The sequence below is a fragment of the Chenopodium album genome, chromosome 14, assembly GCF_948465745.1.
Source record: "Chenopodium album chromosome 14, dcCheAlbu1.1, whole genome shotgun sequence".
NCBI lineage: Eukaryota > Viridiplantae > Streptophyta > Magnoliopsida > Caryophyllales > Amaranthaceae > Chenopodium > Chenopodium album.
In genome coordinates this window covers 40,256,907-40,278,983 of record NC_137847.1, presented here as the reverse complement: position 1 = coordinate 40,278,983, position 22,077 = coordinate 40,256,907, and the positions used below count along the sequence as shown (strand labels likewise).

General features: G+C 37.9%; 3 protein-coding genes across 3 annotated transcripts; 1 reads left to right on the top strand and 2 right to left on the bottom strand.

The window, feature by feature from the left end:
- The first annotated feature begins 8,613 nt into the window (after positions 1–8,613).
- LOC145580240 (uncharacterized) lies at positions 8,614–13,646 on the top strand. The gene is made up of 4 exons (XM_081637664.1): positions 8,614–9,017; positions 9,375–10,126; positions 10,216–10,317; positions 13,149–13,646. Exons 1-3 carry the CDS (start codon positions 8,933–8,935, stop codon positions 10,309–10,311), a joined length of 933 nt encoding a protein of 310 aa, XP_081493790.1. The 5' UTR covers positions 8,614–8,932; the 3' UTR covers positions 10,312–10,317; positions 13,149–13,646.
- Positions 13,647–14,381: 735 nt separating this feature from the next.
- LOC145579238 (membrane protein PM19L-like) lies at positions 14,382–15,474 on the bottom strand. The gene is made up of 3 exons (XM_081636485.1): positions 15,203–15,474; positions 14,758–14,977; positions 14,382–14,650 (listed from the first exon to the last, which is right to left on the bottom strand). Exons 1-3 carry the CDS (start codon positions 15,327–15,329, stop codon positions 14,524–14,526), a joined length of 474 nt encoding a protein of 157 aa, XP_081492611.1. The 5' UTR covers positions 15,330–15,474; the 3' UTR covers positions 14,382–14,523.
- Positions 15,475–17,662: 2,188 nt separating this feature from the next.
- LOC145579237 (membrane protein PM19L-like) lies at positions 17,663–20,095 on the bottom strand. The gene is made up of 5 exons (XM_081636484.1): positions 19,952–20,095; positions 19,629–19,767; positions 19,181–19,358; positions 18,098–18,143; positions 17,663–17,972 (listed from the first exon to the last, which is right to left on the bottom strand). Exons 2-5 carry the CDS (start codon positions 19,747–19,749, stop codon positions 17,883–17,885), a joined length of 435 nt encoding a protein of 144 aa, XP_081492610.1. The 5' UTR covers positions 19,750–19,767; positions 19,952–20,095; the 3' UTR covers positions 17,663–17,882.
- Between the last annotated feature and the right edge of the window lie 1,982 nt (positions 20,096–22,077).

Sequence of the window (22,077 nt, the reverse complement as noted above, 5' to 3'; positions counted from 1 at the left end):
GTACATCACCCCAAAGAGGGGGCATGATGTGTTGGACGACCTTTATCAAGGGCAATGCGGATCGCACATAGGCGGGCGAGCCTTAGCAGAAAAGGCTACCCACCTGAGGTACTACTGGCCGAGCATGAATTCGGACACCATGAAAATGGTGAAAAAATGTGACAAATGCAAAAGGTTTGCCACCCTTATTCACCGACCTACAAATAGCTTGTCGGCCATAATTAGTCCGCTCCCCCTTGCAAAATGAGGCATGGACATCTTGGGGCCATATACTTCTGCATCCGACCAGAGGCGGTATGTGTTAGTAGCAGTAGACTACTTCACCAAATGAGTTGAAGCTGAGGCCATCCGAGGAATCAAGTGGACGGATGTGTCCGCCTTTATCTGGAAAAATATTATCACTCGCTATGGTGTGCCACAATCAATGGTGTTCAACAATGGACCCCAATTTGAAACACGCCAATTGAAAAATTGGCTAAGTGACCAGGGCATCACTCATTGTTTTGCCTCGGTCGGACGCCCGTAAGCCAACAGCCAAGTTGAGGCTTACAACAAGCTAATCTCCAACAGTATCACGCGCAAGCTTGAGAAAGCAGGCGGCCTTTGGGCAGATGAGTTGGTCAATGTGTTATGGTCCATTCGAACCACAGCCAAGAGTTCAATAGGAGATACCCCATTCTTTCTACTCTACGACGCTGAAGCTGTACTCCCAATTGAGATGTACGTGCCTACCCTTCGGGTAATGCTATATGATGAATCGGCCAATTGGGAGGCCATGAAGACTTCCCTGGACTTTCTTCCAGAAGCCAGGGGCAATGCGGCACTTAGACATGAAATCTATCGTCTCAAAATGACGAGGGTACACAATCGCAAGGTGTCTAAGCGGCCGCTAAAGATGGGGGATCTTGTTCTGAGAAAAATGGAAGCGGTTGGCCAAGCTAATGAAGATGGAAAGTTAACTCCAAACTGGGAAGGGCCACACCGAATCTCGAAGCCTTAAATGGCCGTCCTATTCCTCGTACTTGGAATACGGACAATCTAAGAAAGTATTATGTTTAAATCTAGTACTCAGCCAAAAAAAGTTGTATATACAACTAGGTCTAAATGACCGAGCCCTGTAATTAAAGTCGTACGGCCCCCAACAATGTAATTTTGACAAAGTTAATGAAAAGTCAAAAATTGTTCTCTTTTTTTTTTTTGCCATTTATTTATGATTAGCCGAATAAAAGTAATAATAATGTTGTTTGCAACATAGTAGCTCGGCACTTAAGAAGATGCTACAGAGCGACCGAGTAGGTGTATAGCAAGGGCATCCCTTAGCTACACAACTCGGCCACAAAGACTGTAAAGTCAACCAGACTGTCCGACCTCAACATGGTCGGACGATTGAGCATTAGGAAGCCATAAAAATTTCCCAAGGTACTTTTACCTAAATAGGGGAAAGGGCATGCCTAGGCGTACAAGCCCAGCCAATAGTTAGAAATTTCTAAGTTGAGATTTACTTGAAATTTCTTGAGTTGCGTCCGTGCGATAATGTCATAGAACAACTCAAACAAAGCCAATAAAGCAGCCATATATGATGTTGATTCGACATTCACCTAGTCCAAGGGAAATCATTGTTATGATTTGATTAACTTATTAGTCGTCATACCCTTTAATGTATAAAACCTACTAAGTTAATCAAACTACCTGGAATATGGACTACGCGAACGCCGAACAAAGGGGCATACCCCCAGTTCTCGCACCTACAGGCATATTTAAAGCATGAAAAAATTGTTAAAAATGCTAAGTATAGAAAAATAAAAGTTGCATCAATTAAAACCAAGTCGCTTAAAACAAGGTGGCGGAAATTCAAATTTATATAAGACCGCCCAAACAGGCGGCCGAATGTGAAATTGTTCAAAGAAGCGAAATAAAAGCAAGAAAAATCTAAGTACTAAAAGCTTTAAAATTGCTGCTGGAGGACTTGAGGTCTTTACTCAGTTGGCTTATCACCTTTGGAAGCCTCCTCCAAGGACTCTTTCTCGGCCGCAGCATCGGTAGGCTTACCCTCAGCCGAAGCATCCGTCGGCTCCCCCTTGGCCGCCTCCCCTTCGCTAGTTGGCTCGGCCTCATCCTCCTCATCATCATCGTCTTCCTCGTCTTCAGAGTCGGACGAAGTGACTTCGAGTTAGACAGCCGGCCTTCTCGGCTTCCTCCTTGAGGCAGACGTACTCCAAGCGCTTAGTGAAGCGCTCCTGATGATAGACAGCCGTCCCTTCTGGGCTCATCAGCTGGTAGGCCTCAAAGAAATGACTCTTGAGTCTCTCCTCGACCTTGTGCTCGATCTAGACGATCTCCATTGCAGTGGGCAGCCAGCTCCTCCCTCTCAAGGTCTTACCCTATCATGACGATCTCCTCAATTTGCCGAGCAGCCTTGTCGGACAAGGCCTTGAGGGTCGTCTCCTAATGAATCTTCAGGAGGGCGACGTTGCCTGTGTTCGCATCCTCTGCCCTCCTGATTTGGACCCAAGCCTTCTTGATCTTCTCGTTCTCCTTGTCCTTCCACTCTTGAAAGGCGCAGAGACGAAGGAAGAGCTACATTCGGACGAAGAAAAGTTAGCAAGCATGAAAAGTGAAAAATGTTTTAAGTAAAAATCAAAGGCGGCCGCAAAAGCTGAAAATTAAACTACCTCGGCACTGCAGTTGATCATGGGGCCGAGGAAGCCATCGTTAATCTTACGAAACATGTCCCACTGCTCCTGAGGGACGGCCCAATGCATGGCCTCCCTCATAGCCTTCCGATCTGCGCCTGTAAGCGACTGGCCGGGTAGCTTCTTGTTCATCTACTCGGCAATATCTAGACACGGCCAAGAAAAGTGTTAGAGTGAACAAAATAAGTTCGCAAAACAAAAAAAAAAACAAAACAAAAAAAAAAACAAGTAAAGACTATGTCAAGAACCCAACTTACCATCCGAGAAATATGGTGGGGTGGGAAGGTTGAAAGAAGGAGGAGGTAAAGGTTCATCCCCTTTTCTGTCTTGGAGACTGAGTTAATCTTCGGCCGACTGAGAGGCAGCCGTCTGCCAATCAGATTTTTTCACTAACCCGACATGCGGAGTCAAGATTGGGCCGGTCGATTTGCCGAGGTCGACTTACCCCCATCGTCCGCACGGACATACTTCTCATGGATCGACTCAGTAGTCTGATCCATGGACTTGGAGACCCCACTAGATGACACCTGTGGTGGCTCTCCGAACTGCTTTGGAGTAGTCCGCGACATGGTCTTAGCCGCCTGAGTGGAAGACGTCACTTTAGTAGCAGTACTCTACCGGGATTTGGACGTTTTTCCTTCCTTTGAAGTAGAGGCCGGCTGCTTCCTCTTCGACCTTGGAGTAGGAGTGGCTAACGGAAAGGAAGCAATTTTTAAGATTAATAAAACCAAAATAAAGCGTCCGAGAATGAGTAGGAAGGAAGCCCCTTCCAGAGTCCTAAGTCGGACGAAGGGCCAAATAGGGGTCATCCGTGTTAAATCAGGAAGGACTCCTCTCCCAACCTACCAGCTCGGCACACACACACAAAAAAAAAGGAAAAGAAAATAAGCGGACGACCAGTACCTCTTTGGTCTGCTTGTACAACTGCTGACGGGCCTTATAACGAGCTAAGTCAAGCTCGGACATGTCCATCTCCCCCTTCTGCACTGGGTCCAGCATGACTAATGCGTCGTCTGCATAAGAAAGAAGAAAAGGTTAGAAAAATTTCAACACAATTTACTTGCAAGTGGCAAAGGTACGAATCTCCACCTTGGGGAAGGTTTCTATAAAGGCCGCATGCCGATATAAATACCGGGTCCCTGTGCCAGCAGGACAAAGGAATCCAGTTCTTAGGCACGACCACCGACTTGCCGTCCCTAGTCACCCTCTTGACTCCAAACTAGTCAAGTTGGTATGCATAGTCAGGGTAGACGGGTGGCTTGTATGGTCGCAGTTATCCCCGGCCGAACTAGATGGGAGTAGCATTAAACCTATTCATCCCCAAGTTGAACTCCACGTTCTTCGTCTTAATGCGATAGAAACGGTTCTTCCAGTCACGCCACTTGGACGGCCTGCCCATCACCACCAAGTAGTCCTTAGTGGTGCTAAGAATGAACCAGCCATCAGTCCCTGAGTCTAGACGGACCATAGAGTGCATCTCGCAAAAAACTGGGACGTCCGACTTGAAGCCCTGCCGAATGCACGTCACCAGATACCCAAAGATGTCTAACCAACTGTTCGACATCAGCTGGAAGAGAGTAATGTTGTACTCGTCCAGGAGCTCCTGGACGAACGGGTGAAGAGGGAAGCGAAGTCCCACTTCCAAGGCAGCGCGGTACACGCTGAATGATTGCCGACGCGACCGCTCATCCTCCCAAGCAGCGACAGAATGAAAGCGCTTCGGGGCCTTAAGCTCATACTCCTCTCCCAACATGAAGAAACTCTTGAACTCCTCGATCTTGTCATTAAGGAAGCCTAGGGTCGTGTCTCAAACCGGACAGGCATACAGATCTTTAAAATTATCCGCATCGGCCTCTTCACCCGCCTCCTCGCCCTCTTGATTTTCTGCCTCCCCTTCATCAGGGTGGGGGGCAGCCCTAAATTTCGAGGACAACACAGTGTCCAATTCAGCAGCCTCGGCCGAGCTCCTAGTCTTGGAACCCCGGCTGCCTTCGGAGATAGAAACTCCCTCCGGTACTAAGGGTCCTTTGCCCTTATCCTTCCTTCTGGCGTCCGCCAGATTTCCAGGAGGAGGAGCGTTACGAGAAGGCAGGTCGGCCGGTTCAGCATTTACTATGCCTATCCTAGGCCTGGCCGACCTGGTAGTTTGTGATGGGGGTAGTTCAAAAACTCGGACGGACACCCCAACGTCCGCCTAAGAAGAGAATTGAGGTTCTTTCAAAGACTACAACTCGGCTGGATCTATGACCGAGTTGGCAAATTGGGGAAAGCGAAGACCCGGGGTCTGCCCGGACGCTTCCCTAGCAGAAGAAACGCCTTGCCTCCTCTGGAGCTCTTCGAATGAGACAGTCACTTCGACCGTCGAGAATTCGATGCACTGACCGTGGCGGTGTTTATGTTGGTGTTTGTGGTGGTTGCGGTTTACTCGTCTGTGTTACTCGGATCATAGTGAACTCTTGGGTTTACCAGACTGCCGTCTGGATTTCTGGCGACGTACTTGTCATACATCTGCGTGGTTTGTGCCATTTGTTACTGCTAGGACAGAGAAGAATAGGTGGATGTGAGTTGTTACGCACTAGAAATGGACCCACTCCATGAGGGAGACGACTCATCCCCGTCCACTCTACACTCCTCAGTCCTAGGCTAACGACTGGCCTCATGAGGAGAAACGGACGAAATCGAGTGTTGAGCCAGATTTAAAAATAAAAATGAAATACAAAACAAAGTAAAAGAGGAAGAAAAAGGGGCAGGTGGTTACCTTCGTCCGTGCAAAAAACTTGGGAAAGTCTTGAAGGTTGACCGGAAAACTCAAAAACTTTGACCGGAAACCTCAAACGTACAGCGGAGCTCTTGAAGATTTAGGGAAGAATCACTTTCTCTCTCTAAAAAGCTCCGACTTCTCTTTAAAATTCTCAAAGTTCCAAAATAACAAAATTAAATTAAACATCCTATATTTATAGGCAGAATTTATGAGGGCAAAACGGTAAATTCGTCTTTCCCGCCCAAGAATTCGAACGGTTACTTTTTGAAAAAACCTAGAATTCAAATGGTTAAAAACCAATTTCGTCATTTTAAACAGAAGGGAATGCGAATGGGCTGACGGCACGTCAAAATAGACGGCCAGGTCAGTAGAATCCAAACCGCCGTCCTGAAATCTCGGACAACAAGTGTCCTCCCTAAAAAGACAGTCGGCCTGCTCCGCCTGACTGACCTCAAGACCCAGAAGTGTCCAATAGCGGAATTACAAGCGAACTAGACAAAGCGACCGGCCCAAGGGAGAAATCCCCTGTTAAGACGGACGGTACTGTCCGCATACCAAAGAAATGCTCAAAACTTCTACGAATACTCGGACATATCCGGACGAGTAGAAAATCAAAGGAGACGACCCGTAGAATACGAGCCACCCCCTCTGAGGGGCAAATGTTAAGGGTAAAAATTACCCCCAAAACGTGGACCAATCCCATAGTGACACATGGCCCAATCAAAGGGCGACGCGTGTCCTTATAGGAAGATGACACGTATGAAAGCCCTACAAAGAGCACTTGAAAAAGAGAGAAAAAGGCCCCTTGCATCAGGAGGCCCAAATCCCGAGAAAGCCGCAAAACGGCGCCCCCCAAGGACACGTGTGCCGCTAATCAGAAAACGTCATTTCACGGTAATAACCCTAAAAGGCACAAATCCCCACCCCTATAAATACCCCAATCATTTATGATGGAGGGGTAGATTGGAACATCACATTCAATATAGTATTAAAACAGCTCCAACTTCTCTCTACTTTCTCTCTCTAGCTTTTCCGATTTCCAATTACTAACTTAACCGTTGGAGGCGAATATTTCGGCAACGAAATATTCGTGTTTTGTAGGTGTCCGGATCGTCTATCCGAAGAGCGTAACCAGTGTCTCAGGAGAAATTACAAAAATACCCAAAACATTACGTATATTGTATTATAGTGTCTCGCAAAGAATGACTTAAATTTGATACTAGGTCTTACATCGATCATAAATTCATAATTATTCTATTGAATCTTTGTTAACCAAGTTCAAAGATAAGCATTTAATCACCTCAAACCTCAAATTGACCACCTCATGAAAGCTAATTGAAAGGTACTTTTGTTGCGTTTGAATGCCGTTACTAACTTTTCTTTTTTATTATTATTTTTTTTTTTTTTTTTTTTTTTGTTTTTTTTGAATTTCCAATCTCAAATATTGCAAAGATAAATTATTAAAAGAAAAGAAAAGAAAAACAGAAAATACAGCAAATCACAAGGGAAGGTTTGACATGCAACCACCACTCACTCTACTCCACTAAACCCCACCTCTTCTAATAATTCTATCTTCACTCATTCATATATGGTCTTCCTAAACTTTCCCAAATTATCCCGCCCTATCCAAATCAAAAATCAAATCATCAACCCCTTTCTTTTTTCTATAATTAACAGAAAATAATACTTTGTTCTCATTTTTTAGAAAATTTTATTACTCCGTATAGTTTTGACACGTAACACTAAGAGTTAAATGTGAAATAGAATACATTTTTAAATATTTTTGACACATAACATTAAGAGTTAAATGTGAAATGGAATACATTTTTAAAAATATGGTACCCATATTGATGTCGATTTGTATGACAAAATTTCGTTTTCATTAGTTTCGATCGCTAAATAATTTAATTGGTGTGTAATAAGTATGCTCACATTATTGTTCAAAAAAAAAAGTACCAAAAAAAACGTATGCTCGTACTCCTTTTTTTTTTAATGGAATAGAAAGGGATGATTTTATTAAATAATAATAATCATTCGACACTTACAATTATCTCTAATAAATCTAAATTTTTAATACAAGAATTAAACACCCCTAAACTAATGGCATCGCTTCTAAATTGTTCTGGATAATTTTAGATGTCTTTGCATCGTTCATAACGAAGCTCCATTGATGTATAGTCGCGAAAGTGATAAAATTTGATTGGTCATCAAAATCAGCAAATTTGCAAGACAACTCTTCTAAATTTGTATCCCTGCACACATTAAAATAAACAAACAAATACTACTAAACCCTACATGGAGGGACTGACTATAATCACCATACTGATTGCGATCTTTAATGATTAAAAACATTAAATTAAAGAAGAATTTGGGGCTTACCATCGATAAACATCAATGGCAACCCCTAAGGTTTAATATGGTGGCTAGGTTTGAAGAGAGAGGACAGAGAAAATTTTAGGGTTTTTAAAAGAGAGAAAAGAAGTGATTTAGGAAGTATGCTCGTACTTCGTATTAGACTATAATTTATTCTTTGTGAAAAAAAAAGACTATAATTTATTCACTTATCTAAACTTTTTTTTTTTTTTTATAGTTGTAAATAAAATTTTGAAACCCTTATTAACTTTGATATGAATATATTTAAAATCATCTTATTAACTTTTTTCTTAAGGAAATCATCTTATTAACTTTCATTTAATTTATTCTTGAAATAAGCAAAAATAAAATGAACATAAGTTTACATAACTCCCTCTCTTCTATAATAATTGACACAATTCTTTCGCTGATTTACAAAAATATTACTCCGTACTATTTGTAACAAATGTTTCTTTTTAAGGATTAAACATATTTTGCCTAAGAATTCGTGCACACTCGAATAAATTTTGTCTAACAGTTCGTGCACCCTCCAAAATTGTAAATATTCTAAAATGGTGGTACAAAGTTTGATAAATAAATTTGAACACAATTAAAGTCTTTTTAAGGACTAAACATATTGTTTTCATAGTTTAAAATTTTGAGTACATAAAAGTACATGTAGACATAAAGCTGGGGGGTTTAAGGAGTGACAGGTTTTACCCATAATACACATATCTTCTGTTTCTTGAAATTTCCAAGATTTGCAAAACCTCAGATTAACAAAACCTACCCACCATTCCCATAAATGCCAAATATTCACCCAATTTTACAACCATTTTACAGAGAGAAATTTCTAGAGAGAGAACTAAAAAGACAGAGAGACTGCTAAAGTTGAGGTGTGAAATTTTGGAAGCATATACAGAGCGTTTATAATTAAATAATTCAGTGTGAAACTCATAAATTCAGAAAATTAAAAATAACAAAGATTCAATTTTTTTCACAAAATTGTAGATTCAAAGCTGAAATTATTTACCAGAGGGACAATCTACGATCTGGGTTGTCCCTAATTTTTGCTGTTTTTAATATTCTCTCTCTAAAAGTTTAATTTTCTCTCTCTACCAAAATCATGCCATCGGGTGCTAAGAAGAGAAAAGCTGCCAAGAAAAAGGCGCAAAAGCAAGCCCATAACACTGATGGGTCTGACCTTCAAGGTATTTTTATGTGCTGGATTTTAAATTTTGCTTAAACCCTTTATTCACATGGCTTATCTGTATGTGAGTAATCAATCAATGATTAATTTCTGCTTTTTTTTGCTATTTAACTGTTGTTGTTTATTGAATTTGGGTATTTGGGTTTGTGTTTGTTTTTAAATTTGGGGGTTTATTTGATGGGAATTTGATTTTATGGGGTATTTGATAAAATGATTTGAATTTTGTATAATTTTGATTGATTTGATTGATTTTTGCTCTTGATTTTGGGAATTGGGTTGTTGGGTATTTGTTTGAATTGATTGAATTGTTTGATTTTGTATTGAATTGTGTTTTGTGAAATGGATGAAACTATGTTAGGGATTGATGAGACGAAATCCCATGATGAGAGGGAGAGTGATAATGAGAGAGAGTCATCTGAGGAACGTGGTGTGAGTAGGAAGAATGAGGAGGGTGAGCAAAATGTTGCGGAATTTTCGAAGGAGGCGAAGTTGAAGGAGAATTATGATGATGATGAGGTGAGGGTTAATGTTGAGGATGATGTTAGAGGGAGTAAGAATGGGAAACATAAAAGTTCGAGCTCGAGTTCCAGTGGTAGCAGTTCTGATGATGATGAGATTGCAGTTGAAAAGGAGAAATCAGTGGTTTCTGAGGTCCAAGGCTCACTTCCGGAAGCATCCAGGGAGAATCCAGTGATTTCTGAGGCGGCCTATGGTTCGGTTGAGGAGAGTATCCCTGTTGAAGAGTCAGTTAAGCAAGTGGTTTCCTCGCCGCAAGAGGTGAAGGCTGGGAGTGAGAGTGCGGATGTTGAGGATCAGGTGATCACTCATGTTATTGAGTCAGAAAAAAAGCAAAACCTGGATGAAGTCTTATCATCAGCAGGTGAAAAACAGACAGTTTCTCCTGGGGTGACAGAATTTCTGCAGGAGAAGATTGAGAAAAAAATTATTCAAGCTCAGGAAGAGGGTCCTAGGAACCAATCTGAATCCGCAGATATCACAGCAAGAAATGGTGAAGGTTTGCCTCAGTCTTCTGATGTAACGTCTGCGGATGCTTGTTTTGAGGATAATCATGTGAAAGAATCAGAGACGCAGAAATATGTCGAGGATCAGGTATAGTGAGCTTTCTTATTTGCCTGCTTAGCAATGATGAAATATCGTTCTTTAACATGTCCACCTTTACTAAAACCTTGATTTTGCAGCCTTTGGCACCTTCTGCTCCACTGCCAGTGCGACGAACCTCCTTGATGAATTGCTGTGGGCTTCTTGAAGTTTTCTCAGGTGGTGCCAGTAGATAAATTTAGGTGAGAATCCAGTTTTCTTGATTCCCTTTTTGGCAAATCTTTTTTTGAATTAGGCATGGCTACAGAAGTCTCATTACTGACATTCTGATGTTGATGCATAGAATCCTTTTTGTCTCTTTCACTGTACTTTTATGTCATTTAAATTACTTAAAATTGGAGTTAATAGGTGTTATGTGCTCATGTCAGCAGTTTTTTTTGGCAGTACTCATTTCAGCAGTTGATGCCTTGTTTATCTTTCAAAAGAAACCTTATGGTGAACTCTGCTTTCTTATTCAATTTTTAGTGTGAAAGTTGTTTGTTGGATTTCATTTCCTGTTGGTTAAGGTAGCATTAAAAAGTAAAGCCAGAGTGTATCCAAAATATAATTTAAAAAAAAAAAGGAGTCAAGCCTGAGGGACTGGGGTAGTGGGGTAGCCATGTCTCATTCACTACCTTGCTGCCTGAAATTATAAGGATTTGGGCAGACATAAATATATAGTGTACGCATGATAAAATTTTAGCCAAATTACCTGGCTAAGGACATTAAGCATTGCTCTATTTTATTGCATACATAAAAAGGGCCTACAAAAAGTCTCTAGGCTACACATATTCACCTTTATATTAGTTGCTATGAGAGGCTTTTTGGTCCTTTTTGAACATTTCTGCTTTTAGATGCATAATCTTTGCTGTTCATGACATGCATCAAGATGGTTGGTCCTTTTGTACATTTGTGCTTTGAGATGCATAATCTTTGCGGTTCATGATATGCATCATGTATTTCTGCGTGAACCATAATTCATATGCTGTGATGTTATTGATTAAATCATTGATCATTGGCTATCATAAACCAAAGTTGCATGTGAAGGCTATTCAGTTGTAATTTGTGAAGAGCTATACAGAAAAATTGCCAGTCAAAAGCTGCTGCTATTTTAATTCAAATGTTGTGACTTGTGATACTATGATATACTCCTTCATTTTCCTTTTGTTTTCTCCGTTGGGGATACAATCACTTTTTTTAAATTGATGAGAGAGAAGTGGTGAGACCAAATATAGTTGGTGTGAGATTAAAGTTTTAGTCACTTGTTACCAAAAGTATTATGGGGCAAACTTAGAGAGACCGACTAATAAGGGATTCGGGGCAAACATTCAGGATGGAGGGAGTGTTTGATATTTCAAGTTATTGCCTAGTTCAATAGCCAGATGTTTATAGTAGCACCAGTATGCACGTTCCAAAATCCTACCTCTTTTGTGTGTGTAGCTTGCTGACTGTTTTAATAATTTAATGCCAGGATAGAAGTCGACTCATATTACTAGATAACAGAACTTGTGAGGTTTCACTCTTGGTTACAAAGGCAGCCTTACCTATATAACGCAACTTATAGAGATGATTTTTATGATGCTGCTAACTAAATGGGTCAAGTAGTTATTGTTATGAAGGCATGTGTCCTATATACATATTTCACAAATAATTATTCTTGAAAATTGTTCGATAAAGTCTTGTTCAGCTTCTTGATGCAGCCCACTTGGAAAATCTAGAATCTTGAGTCAGATAGATTTGGTAAGGACTGTGTAATCATGGGACAAGTGAGTATATTATCTTTCTGTCACTGAAGTACTTTGATTCTTAACAAACCCTAAAACTGGCCTTCCTACCCATACATCCTGTTTCAGATCCTGAAAACTAATACTAAGATTTAAGACTGCTCTCCAACTGGTTCTTCCTGTAAGCTCAGTATAAAAATCGGGCAGTTAAGTTTTTTTTTTTTTTTGTTTCTTCACGGGACCTTTTCAGAGTTATTCCCACTCATAGGCCCATTGTATAGTGTCAGGGAGTTGTTTAATTGTGAGATCTCGATTGATTTGTATATAAAATTTTCATTCGCCCCTAGATCTTTAATATCTTCATTTGAATCGAGCTTTGTCACTTAGATGACTTGGGAAGAAATTTAGCATCTGATTAAGTTATGCCTCGGATGGCATTTACTACTTTTTCAACCTGTAAAGATACTGAAGGTATATAAAAAAATAACTAAAATCTATAAACATCTTGCTTGAGACCTGATGTTTCAGTGTGCTTTTCGAGATAGATCATATTGCCTTGCCAGTTAGTTCCTTGCTTGATTAATTTCTTTAATTTTTCAACTGTTGACCTTTGGGCTTGAACACTCCTTTAAATGTCCAAGTGGCATGCTTGGATTTATCTGAAAATTCATCATTTATCTAAGCCGATGTAAAGTATGTTAAGTGTCGATACCCATGTTGGTGTGTCAACCTGTCAAGGATCTACCACAGATATTTGAAGTTAAATGAAGAGTCCAAGCAAGGTAGTTGTTGTGCACTTTACTCTTAGGTCCACCTTTATCTAAAATCTATATAATCTAGTACAAATAATGTTAAATGTTGATATATGTAGACCCCAGTAAATGTACCCAAGTGTTAATTATTTCGTGGTGTGAAGTCATAGTGGTCTAATTGGAAAGATAGTAGTTTCAGACTTGAAGAAATTCTAGGGTTGTGTTGCTCTATACTATATTATCTGAATCATTACTTTTCAATCTGATAGAATCACAATTTATGAGCATTGTCATGCTTTCTCCTGACCAGGATGAAGTATTTACTAGTCTGCAGCTATCCTGTGTTGAACTAAAGATTTGCGTCTCGTTTTTTTTTTTTTTTTTTTTTTATTTATTTTTTTTTTATTTTTTTATTATTAGCCCTTTATTATCTGAAAGGCAGTCTCTTTCAAAAAAAAAATATTCTGCAAAGTCAAGTAATTTTTGTTTCATAGATACTTGGTATGATTCTTATGAGCTGACTATGAATGGCATTTCTTTGGGTTTTATTTGATGCAGAGGCAAAGTATCAACTTTCAAGTTTCAAATTTCAAGCAATGTCAAGAGTAGAAGTGTCGCTATGAGAAGTAGAGAACATGGTTATATAGGAAATTATTGATACATAGACTTTTTTTTAAGGATCTTCAAGCTTTCGCTGATAGAATATTTTTAAATTCAATGTACTACATAAACTGTTTGGTCTCGCACTATTATAGTGCTTTTGTTGATAGTCTGGTGAATATCCTGGCGTTGTTCCAATGCTCTGTTTTTGGTCCTGCACTCAGAAGTGCATTTTGTATGTTCTGTTTTTGGGCATTTGATGTATGGTTTAAAGAAAAGAGTCTGCTTTTGATATTCAAGATTACCTGCTCTAGGTTGATCGGCAGATTCAGCACTCTAGCTATCTCTGTAATTTTAGTCATGCTGTTAAACTTTGCTGTAAATGCATATTCTGTTCAATAATCAAAACTATGGCAATACATCCCTCAATTGCTGCCATTTGAAGCATTTTATATATTTGTGGAAGCAGGCTTTTAATGTAGCCAAATGAACTCAGTTTTGGGGAAGAAGAGCGATTAAGAATTTGACTTCTCTCTTCCCCTTTCTCTCTGCCCCCTCTTATCATCCCTCTCTTATACTGCTATTGCCGTCAAGATTCATCCTTCGGTGTTACTTTTTCTACTCCTAGGTAGATTGATTGCCTTTATCAGCTGGCTTATGTTTTTCAACCTAGTGTCACATTCAACAAGGAACCTGTGAGGATGATGATCTTTTTTAGATTGACATTTGCAAACCATTCTTAGTTTCAAAAAGCCGATAACTTTTTCTGGAAATTTTAAACCAATTTGTGAAATCATTATTTCCCAAGGAGGATGTATCTATTTGTTTTGCACTGTTAATGTGACTATGAATTTTCAGATTGGTAGATGCCTATTGCTTAGATGGTGGTGTGGTATTTTTCGTGAGATCGTGATCAGGTATTGAGGTTAGGGGACTGAGTTGTCTACTTTGCGAGCTGTTTGGGACTGTAGGATACAGCCATACAGGTGACTTCAGTGCTATGTGGTACCTTTCATATTTTGATTTCGTGCTTCCTTTCTCGTCATCAAGTTCTTTTGTTTGATACTCGTACCAAGTATATAAAAGCATACAGTTGTAGATTATGTATAACTTTAGGTTCAGCCGGTATCATAAAATTGAATTTTTGCTCTTGAACAAAGGATTCAATGCACTAAACTTGATAAAATATGCATTTGCACAGAATGATATTTTTTATTCAATGTTAAAAATCAATTGGAGTAATCACAAATCATAAACATAAACGAAACTTTACAAGGCAGCAAAATCAAACGACTTCAGAATCTCTCTTTCCCGCTCTTCATGGACAAATTTTTCAGAGAGCTGGTCCGTGAACTGCTGCAATGTATAAGAGCTGTGTGACGGAGAGGATTATGCTGAATGCTTCCATTGCAACCAGTCGGGCGTTCCTGTACTGAAGCTCGATCTCCTTGCATCCGAAGCTGCGAAATTAATAAATAAAGATATCAGTAAAAAGAATTATTTGAACCCCTTTTTATGGATGCTGTGGTTTCTACACAAAAGGTTATAAGAAAGAAAATAGCTTTACCCCATAGCCAAGAGAGTTAGAGTCCATGCAATGGTAGCAACTGTAACAGTAGCTGGTGTGCTCTCACGGCTCAATGACCGTAGGTTAAGGAAGCCTGAGATGCATGAGGCTGCACCTACAACTCCAGCTAGTAAAGCAAATGTCACGAAAAATCCAGTAGCCGCATTTCCCATGGGGAAGTAAATGGGTGAAAAATGTGCAGGGAGCTCCAATCCTGGACCTGTTATTTTGGTAATCACATTATTAATATAGTGCTACAAATATAAGCTCTTCTCTCTCTCTTTTTTTTTTTTTTTTTTTTTTGTGGCATGTAGTTTACTGACAAATAAGTTCTTTTAAAAACTGTTAAATCTTCTGAAGATATGCTCTGTGTGAGAGCATAAAACAGGTGGTGTTCTGAACAAGTATTACAGAACATTTTAAAGAGGAGTAACAGAAATAATACCGATAATAAAACCATGATCAATTGCACGATTCATAGCCCAACCACCAATACCCAAGAGCACGACATACATGCAGAAGTTGAGAGCCAAAAGCAAAGAGGCAGCAGGTTTCATGGAGTCGTTGGCCATTTCTTCAACAAGTTATTGATGATAAAGAACTAACAGATTTTGGTAGCCGAAAAAAGCTGTTAGCAGAAGAAAGTTTATTACAGGAAGAGCTGTAAAAGGCGGTATCAGAGATTAAGGCTGGCTGATGAGTGTTGCAGGTTGTGGCAGAGGCATAAACCTCTTATATATGGTCTTAGAATTGGTATGGTTTGGTTCCTTGCTTGCTAGGAGGCTTCTTTGTGGGGTTGTAAAGGGTATGCCTTAAACTCTAGGCAAAGCAGAAGACGTGATTCTTAGTTTCATACTTGGCCAAAAGAGTTAGAAAATTAGTTTTTTTTTTTTTTTTTTTGGATTGCATATTCAAAGAACTTTGTGTAGTTTGTTCTTCTGATGAGGAAAAGTAATATTCTTTGCCATCTAAAAGGATGTTGATAATCTTGATACCTCAAGGGTATTGGAAACCATAACATGAAGTAACACCTTAAAGATCATGGAACTCCAAGTTCCTCATGAATTGATTTGGGTTGTCCTCTGTATTCAATTATACCCACTAATCTATATTATAATTGGAGAGTCTCTTTTAACCACGTTGTCGACATAATAAAAATATTACATTAATTACACTGATTTGCGCGTGATTTTGTTATGCGTTCCTAAACTAGTACTCCGTATATCTTACAAATACATTGGAGAAATATTAAATAATTTAATGTTAAATTGATAAAAATGAATTATATATGTGCTACTCAGGCATTACTCGTAGTCTTGTACTTTCATAATGATGTTTTATCAACTGTTGTACTGCACTAAACACTTTTAACAACCGTTGTTAAAAGTGTTTAGTGCAGTATACGATCATTGATAATTCTTTTGTTCTATTATCATAAACTTGGCTCGTTGTGGACTTGTGGAGGTAAGTGTTGAACTTGTCGATGTTCTAATTTGAATCACGATAAGCTTCAAGGCATATATCTTGCTCTAGTATATTTGAGACATCTCTAGGAACTAGGATGCAATAAAGCATATAATCAAAAGATGTTTAACGAGTTTCTCTAAATATATAATTTTTTTTTTTTTTTTTTTTTTTATTTTTTTTTTTTTTTACGGTGAGAACTTCATAAATAAAAGCAAAATTACAACCTAAAAAAACTAAACAACACACCTAAACAAACCCACATATGGGGCTTGCTACCTACCATTAGAGGAAGAACGAAAAGTACAAAATACTGAAACAGTCGTGCAACATACCAATAACTGCGGAGCCTAGACAACCAAGAGAATCGAACCGCATCCATACTATGGACCAAGAAATACCGAACTACCTTAAAAAGTTGAGATGGACCAAGAGCACACGACATAAGCATCAAAGGAGACCGAAACTAGCACTGACACCTACCTAAGAGAAAACAAGATGGAAGATATTGGGAAACGGAAGAACCGGAAATTGAAAGCACCCTGGAACCTTTGACACCATTCCACTCCTAGGGGTTGAAAACCGTAGCTGCATCCTAGGAGTCTGGGAACAAAACCAATAGCGTCATGCTGCAACGACTCAACCATGAGAAACCATGCATCCAAATGCAGGTTCTCTGTTCTCTTCTTGCACCTCTACCAACAGATAATGTAAGATAATGGAGGACTTTGCTTAACCCAAATATTAAAGATGGGTAGCCTCCTACAAGATATTGATTAACAATGATGGCTGACTTTGCCATCACCAAAACCAACAAAGGGATGATTGCAATTGCATGAATGCCCTTATCATCCCATACCCAAGCAACAAGATCAACAAACAAACCTCTTCCCTCAAAACCACTCTCCTCCTGCAAACTCCATATGTAGGGAAAACCATCATCATCAACCTGCGCAAATAACTCCATCCCCTGGAGAATTGTGTTATCTTCCAGGGGAACATAATCACACCCCGACAAGGCTATTAGAAGGATCACCAATCCAACTAACAAGGGATTGCTTAAACTAACAACCTTTAAAACCGACCCACAAGGCTGCAAAGACAACAGCAACACTTCGTTAACTTCTAAAACTAGAACTAAACCATGGAACTCTAACTCATATACTTCATATTACATATTTGATACAAATTACACTACCTGTATAAGTGTCTATGTAACCTAAAGTAATATGGTCAACTGATTCCAGTCTACGTTATATCTTTGTGGTTTTTTTTTCGTGAATGTCAATGTCATAAAATAGACCTTTGTGCATATTTTCATAAATGCCTTGTCATAAAATAGATTTACATTAGGTTGATAAATGCATTTACAATATATTAACAATATACAATCAATAATACAAGATGAAACTATGAAACAATCTTCTCTATTTCTTCCATTCCTCTTACCTATTTATGCAAACGTATATGTGATCAATAGAAGCTAATGCTGCACACCACAAATTACACTCGCAAATTTGAATCTTTTCAGAAATTACAACAAACAAATCAAAGCTACATACACATCCACAAACGTAACCATATTATATGAACAAATTTAATTATATGAACAAACGAATATTAATATAAACATGTGTTGCTAAAATTGATTTGAACATCTTCTAGTTTCCTCTCTTGATTGCTCCATGAATGGCTCCGATGTACATAAGCATTGTCCCGCTTAGGATGATGATGAACGCCTCCAATGTTTTCTGCATTACGGGTACCAAACTTTAATGAGGAACTCACGGTTAAATTGTATAAATACGAGGAGTTGTTTAAGGTAAAAGAAGGGTGTAGAGAAAGAAAAGAAAGTATTGTAAGATCAAAGAGTTACCAGGCGATGACTATCGGTGTGTAGCCTAATATGTTTGGAAGCAAAGCTGCACAACAAAGAATGTCACGTTCATGTTAGTTTATTTGCAAACTCTAATAGACTTTCTGACCTATAGTATGCATAATAATTAACCAGAAAATAATAAAATGAAGATTTAGTTTAAGTGGTGTACTCTGTATTTAGGTCACTTCCAAGTCGATTAGAAATTGACTTGGTTGTGATTAAAAATTAGTGTTAGCAAATACATTCGGAGTATAACTTAATATTAATTTTACTTTCTTAAAAGGATGGTTTTAGTTAATAAAGATGACACAGCCAATATAGGCACATGATATGCACAACACAACATGCTACTCTGCTTGTGAATCTTTTTAAACACAACATGGTCTAACATGACAACACACGCTAAAATAAGTTTAATTTCACTCCCTTAAGTATAACATAACACAACGGTGGCATGTGAACTTAAACTCTGACTAGGCCGTCCTCTAGAAATACGTAGTGAGCTTCGAGCCTAGTCAGGCCCAAGACATGTCCTATCAGGCTATGACCATCTTTAGTAACATACTAACATATGACAAAATACTTGTTAATCAACAACAATTAGCTTTGACTAGTAACTAAATTTAGTAGTTTTGGATTACAAAAATCAATTTTACTCTGAAATACTTCCTCCGTATTTAAATACTTGCTCCATTTCTCTTGGACATGTTGATGCTAATATTTTATTAATAATATCTTTAATTATTAATAAGTATAAATTTTAACAATTGAAAAATAATAAAATAATAATCTACTCATTAAGACGATTCCAACAAGTATCCACAAGACTATATTTTTTCTCATGTATAAATCACAATCATTAGTCAAAGTAGGACAAATGAATAGTGCAAAAAATAGAAAAAGAGTAAGTATTTATAAACGGATGGAATAATCAATTATAGTCTGAAATGATCAATTTATTAAATTAAAAGTAGTCTACTCTCAATAGTCAATACTTAGCCAATGAACCAAAGAAACAAAAATCATCATACGTCTCTTAAGCAGAGTTGTGAACAAAAGAAGTAAAAACAGAGCATTTACCCCAACGCAAGCACGGTAAGGCTCCAAGCGACGGAGGCGGCGGCAGCAGCGGCTGGCAAGCTATCATGACCCCAATATGTAACATGGTTTAGTCCATACAAGCATGAGACTGCCCCTACTGCTCCCGCTATTAGCGAGTATGTTATGAAAAAAAATGTTGCCCCATTTTGTCCTTTAACTGCCAATAACACAATGTATTACCCCATGTTAGCAAATAAAGTTCATTGTTGCACCACAATTTTAAAAATTCTATACCCCTTTTGCCTATAATTAATAGCCGCGATGTCTCAACTCATTGCTTTACCTTACTCTACTCATTGCTTTACCTTACTCTAGATGAGTAAAAGAAATTAAATTACTCGGACTTTTCCCGGACATCTTAAAAGAGAACTCTTTAATTTGAATATACTATACATAATAGTTTATACAGTATAGCATGGTAACTTACCACCTCCATGATCTATTATGCGGTTCATAGACCAACCACTTATGCCCAAAACAACTACATACATGCAGAAGTTAAGGAACAACAAGAAGGATGCTGCTGGTCTCATCTGCTTGTATGCCATTTTGTAACTATTTCAACCCTACGAAAAAAAAAAATAAATAAATAAATAAAAATAAACATAAACTCTTTAGCAAAATATATAGTACGACTGCTCCCGTCTCTAAAAATTCTTTGAACAATATTTGTCTCTCAAAAAATAAAAAAGTTAGAGACAGGACAGAGTAACTAATGATACAAATTAATTGTAATTATCCATCAATTACCTGAAAGTATCTGTTATGGGTTGCAACAAGCTTTGGTTATATGGGACTAAGTAAGATTATGTTGTCTTGGCTATTTGTCACATGTGGGAGTCTAACTATATATAAAGGGAAATACTTAGATTAAAGAAAAAGATATACAAGTATAGTATATGCTTTATAAAAATGCTTATTATTATCTTTTAATGATCATATAGATCATCTTAGAAGCAATTAGGTGATTGGTAGCTGAAGAAACTATGGCCAATTTGTAATTTGCTAATGTTTTTTATTTTTATTTTATTTCAACTTTCTAGAACTGTTTTTTGACCAAAGTATGATAAACATTGCCAACGTGGATGTAGAGGTAATTAGGTGTCAAGTTTTCTGCTAAATTGCCAAATATTTGTCCTTATTAAACTTCAATCAAAGCATAAATCATGAGTACCATTTTGTGTGAATTGACTAATTGGGTTATTGGGTATAGTGTAAGAATGGATGCCTCTTTATTGGATACTCCTTTTGTTCGGATATAATAAGCTAAATTATTTCAACTTATTAGGTAATACAAGTACTATAATAATAATAATAATAATAATAATAATAGGATTAAAAGATAGTTAAAGTTAAAAGAAAAAAGTCAAGTGTGTCACTTATTTTGAACAAAGAACCGGTTGCATAAGTTATGAGTCTTAAACTCTAAATATACACTTATGTCTTATAAGAATTTTTTGCCAATTTAAGAAGCTATTGTTTATTTTTAATTTTATAACTACTTTACTAAATCTTTGGCCTCAAAAAGTCAAAATATACCAATAACTTATGCAAAGGAATAACTAATAATCGATAAAATTCTTTTCGATTCTAAAATTTCAACTAGTACGGAGTATAAGGGCATGAGCAGTGTCTAAGTCAAATTGAGCAAAGTAATATTATATTATTTATCATATGATATCGAAAGTTAAAAACGTCTGACAATCTCTAAAAGGTTGGTTTGAGTACTTGTATCTTTGGTTAGGGCCGACATTATTCGATACGATGAAAATTACCGATTAATTGGGCAAAATAAGTAGGCACATCGATGTATTACACTAATCAAGTTCTACAGTTTAATCGAATGCATAATAGACATACCCAGCGTAGTTATTTTTGTTGTATTTCTTTTTCCTCCATTCCTTATCCGCCATAGAAATATAGAATTGATGTAGCTTTTTGTGGCAATGATTTCTTAAAGATTGCCCTTCTTGATGAGAAATCAATCAACTTAGAAATAACACGTTATAGATTAGGTTTATTGGTCTAATCACATACGACAACAAGCTAAGGACTTTTTTGGGTTGGGTTAAATGACGAAAAGGCCCATAGAATTGTGTACATATTACTCCTACATGAGCTAAGTTACATTAAATATTGTAGTTGTTGTTGGCTACTTAGAGGTCAAGTTATAAAATCATAGTTTTATTTTGTTTCTTCTTATCTGGTCTCTTACCAATGGAAACAACTGTCCAAAGTTGTTTAAATCAACAAGTAATCAATTTAAGCAATATTAGATGGGTTTAGAACTTTAAATTATAATATTCATGACCAATATTTATGTAGCATGTGGCAAAAACTAAGATTGGGGTTGTATGATGAAAAGGATTGACATTGGACAAGAAGAGCACTTAGCTTTCGTAAGTACATAGTAACGGATATGCCGTTTAAGCAATTGAACAAACCAAACGAGCATTTCTCAGGTTCTAGGAACTTTGGTCGTCATTGTCCATTTAATTGAAGAGAAAGAGAAAAGTGTAGGACCCAACTCTTGAATATTATCGGTTGTAATTTCTTTTTTTCTTTTTTTGTTTTTTTGAAAAAAAAAAATCACTAACTAACAAGTGTTTAGTCACACAGAGAGAAGGTTTGAAGAGAATTTCTGAAGAAACTGCGAGAGGAGTGAGAAAAAGAAGAGTTTAAAGAGGGTTGCGATTTGGATCTTGGTAGTTGAAGGTTTGCAATTTGAAGCTTGTGATTTGTGAATCATTTGACTAAATAGCAAGAGAAGAGAGAGAAAGCGAGAAGACAGCCATAAATCTTTCAAGATCAATAGTTGAAGGTGAAGTAACGGAGTTATAAGTCTGCATTCATAATTTGGCCCTCAATTTCAAGAA

Coding starts and splice junctions, on each gene's coding strand:
- LOC145580240 (XM_081637664.1), top strand. CDS start 8,933: ATGCCATCGGGTGCTAAGAAGAGAAAAGCTGCCAAGAAAAAGGCGCAA. Junction 9,018..9,374: donor TGATGGGTCTGACCTTCAAG/GTATTTTTATGT, acceptor AAACTATGTTAG/GGATTGATGAGACGAAATCC. Junction 10,127..10,215: donor AGAAATATGTCGAGGATCAG/GTATAGTGAGCT, acceptor TTGATTTTGCAG/CCTTTGGCACCTTCTGCTCC.
- LOC145579238 (XM_081636485.1), bottom strand. CDS start 15,329: ATGGCCAACGACTCCATGAAACCTGCTGCCTCTTTGCTTTTGGCTCTC. Junction 14,978..15,202: donor TGATCATGGTTTTATTATCG/GTATTATTTCTG, acceptor CCAAAATAACAG/GTCCAGGATTGGAGCTCCCT. Junction 14,651..14,757: donor CTAACTCTCTTGGCTATGGG/GTAAAGCTATTT, acceptor TTAATTTCGCAG/CTTCGGATGCAAGGAGATCG.
- LOC145579237 (XM_081636484.1), bottom strand. CDS start 19,749: ATGGCATACAAGCAGATGAGACCAGCAGCATCCTTCTTGTTGTTCCTT. Junction 18,144..19,180: donor CTTACCGTGCTTGCGTTGGG/GTAAATGCTCTG, acceptor TTTGTTGTGCAG/CTTTGCTTCCAAACATATTA. Junction 17,973..18,097: donor ACACCGATAGTCATCGCCTG/GTAACTCTTTGA, acceptor CCCGTAATGCAG/AAAACATTGGAGGCGTTCAT.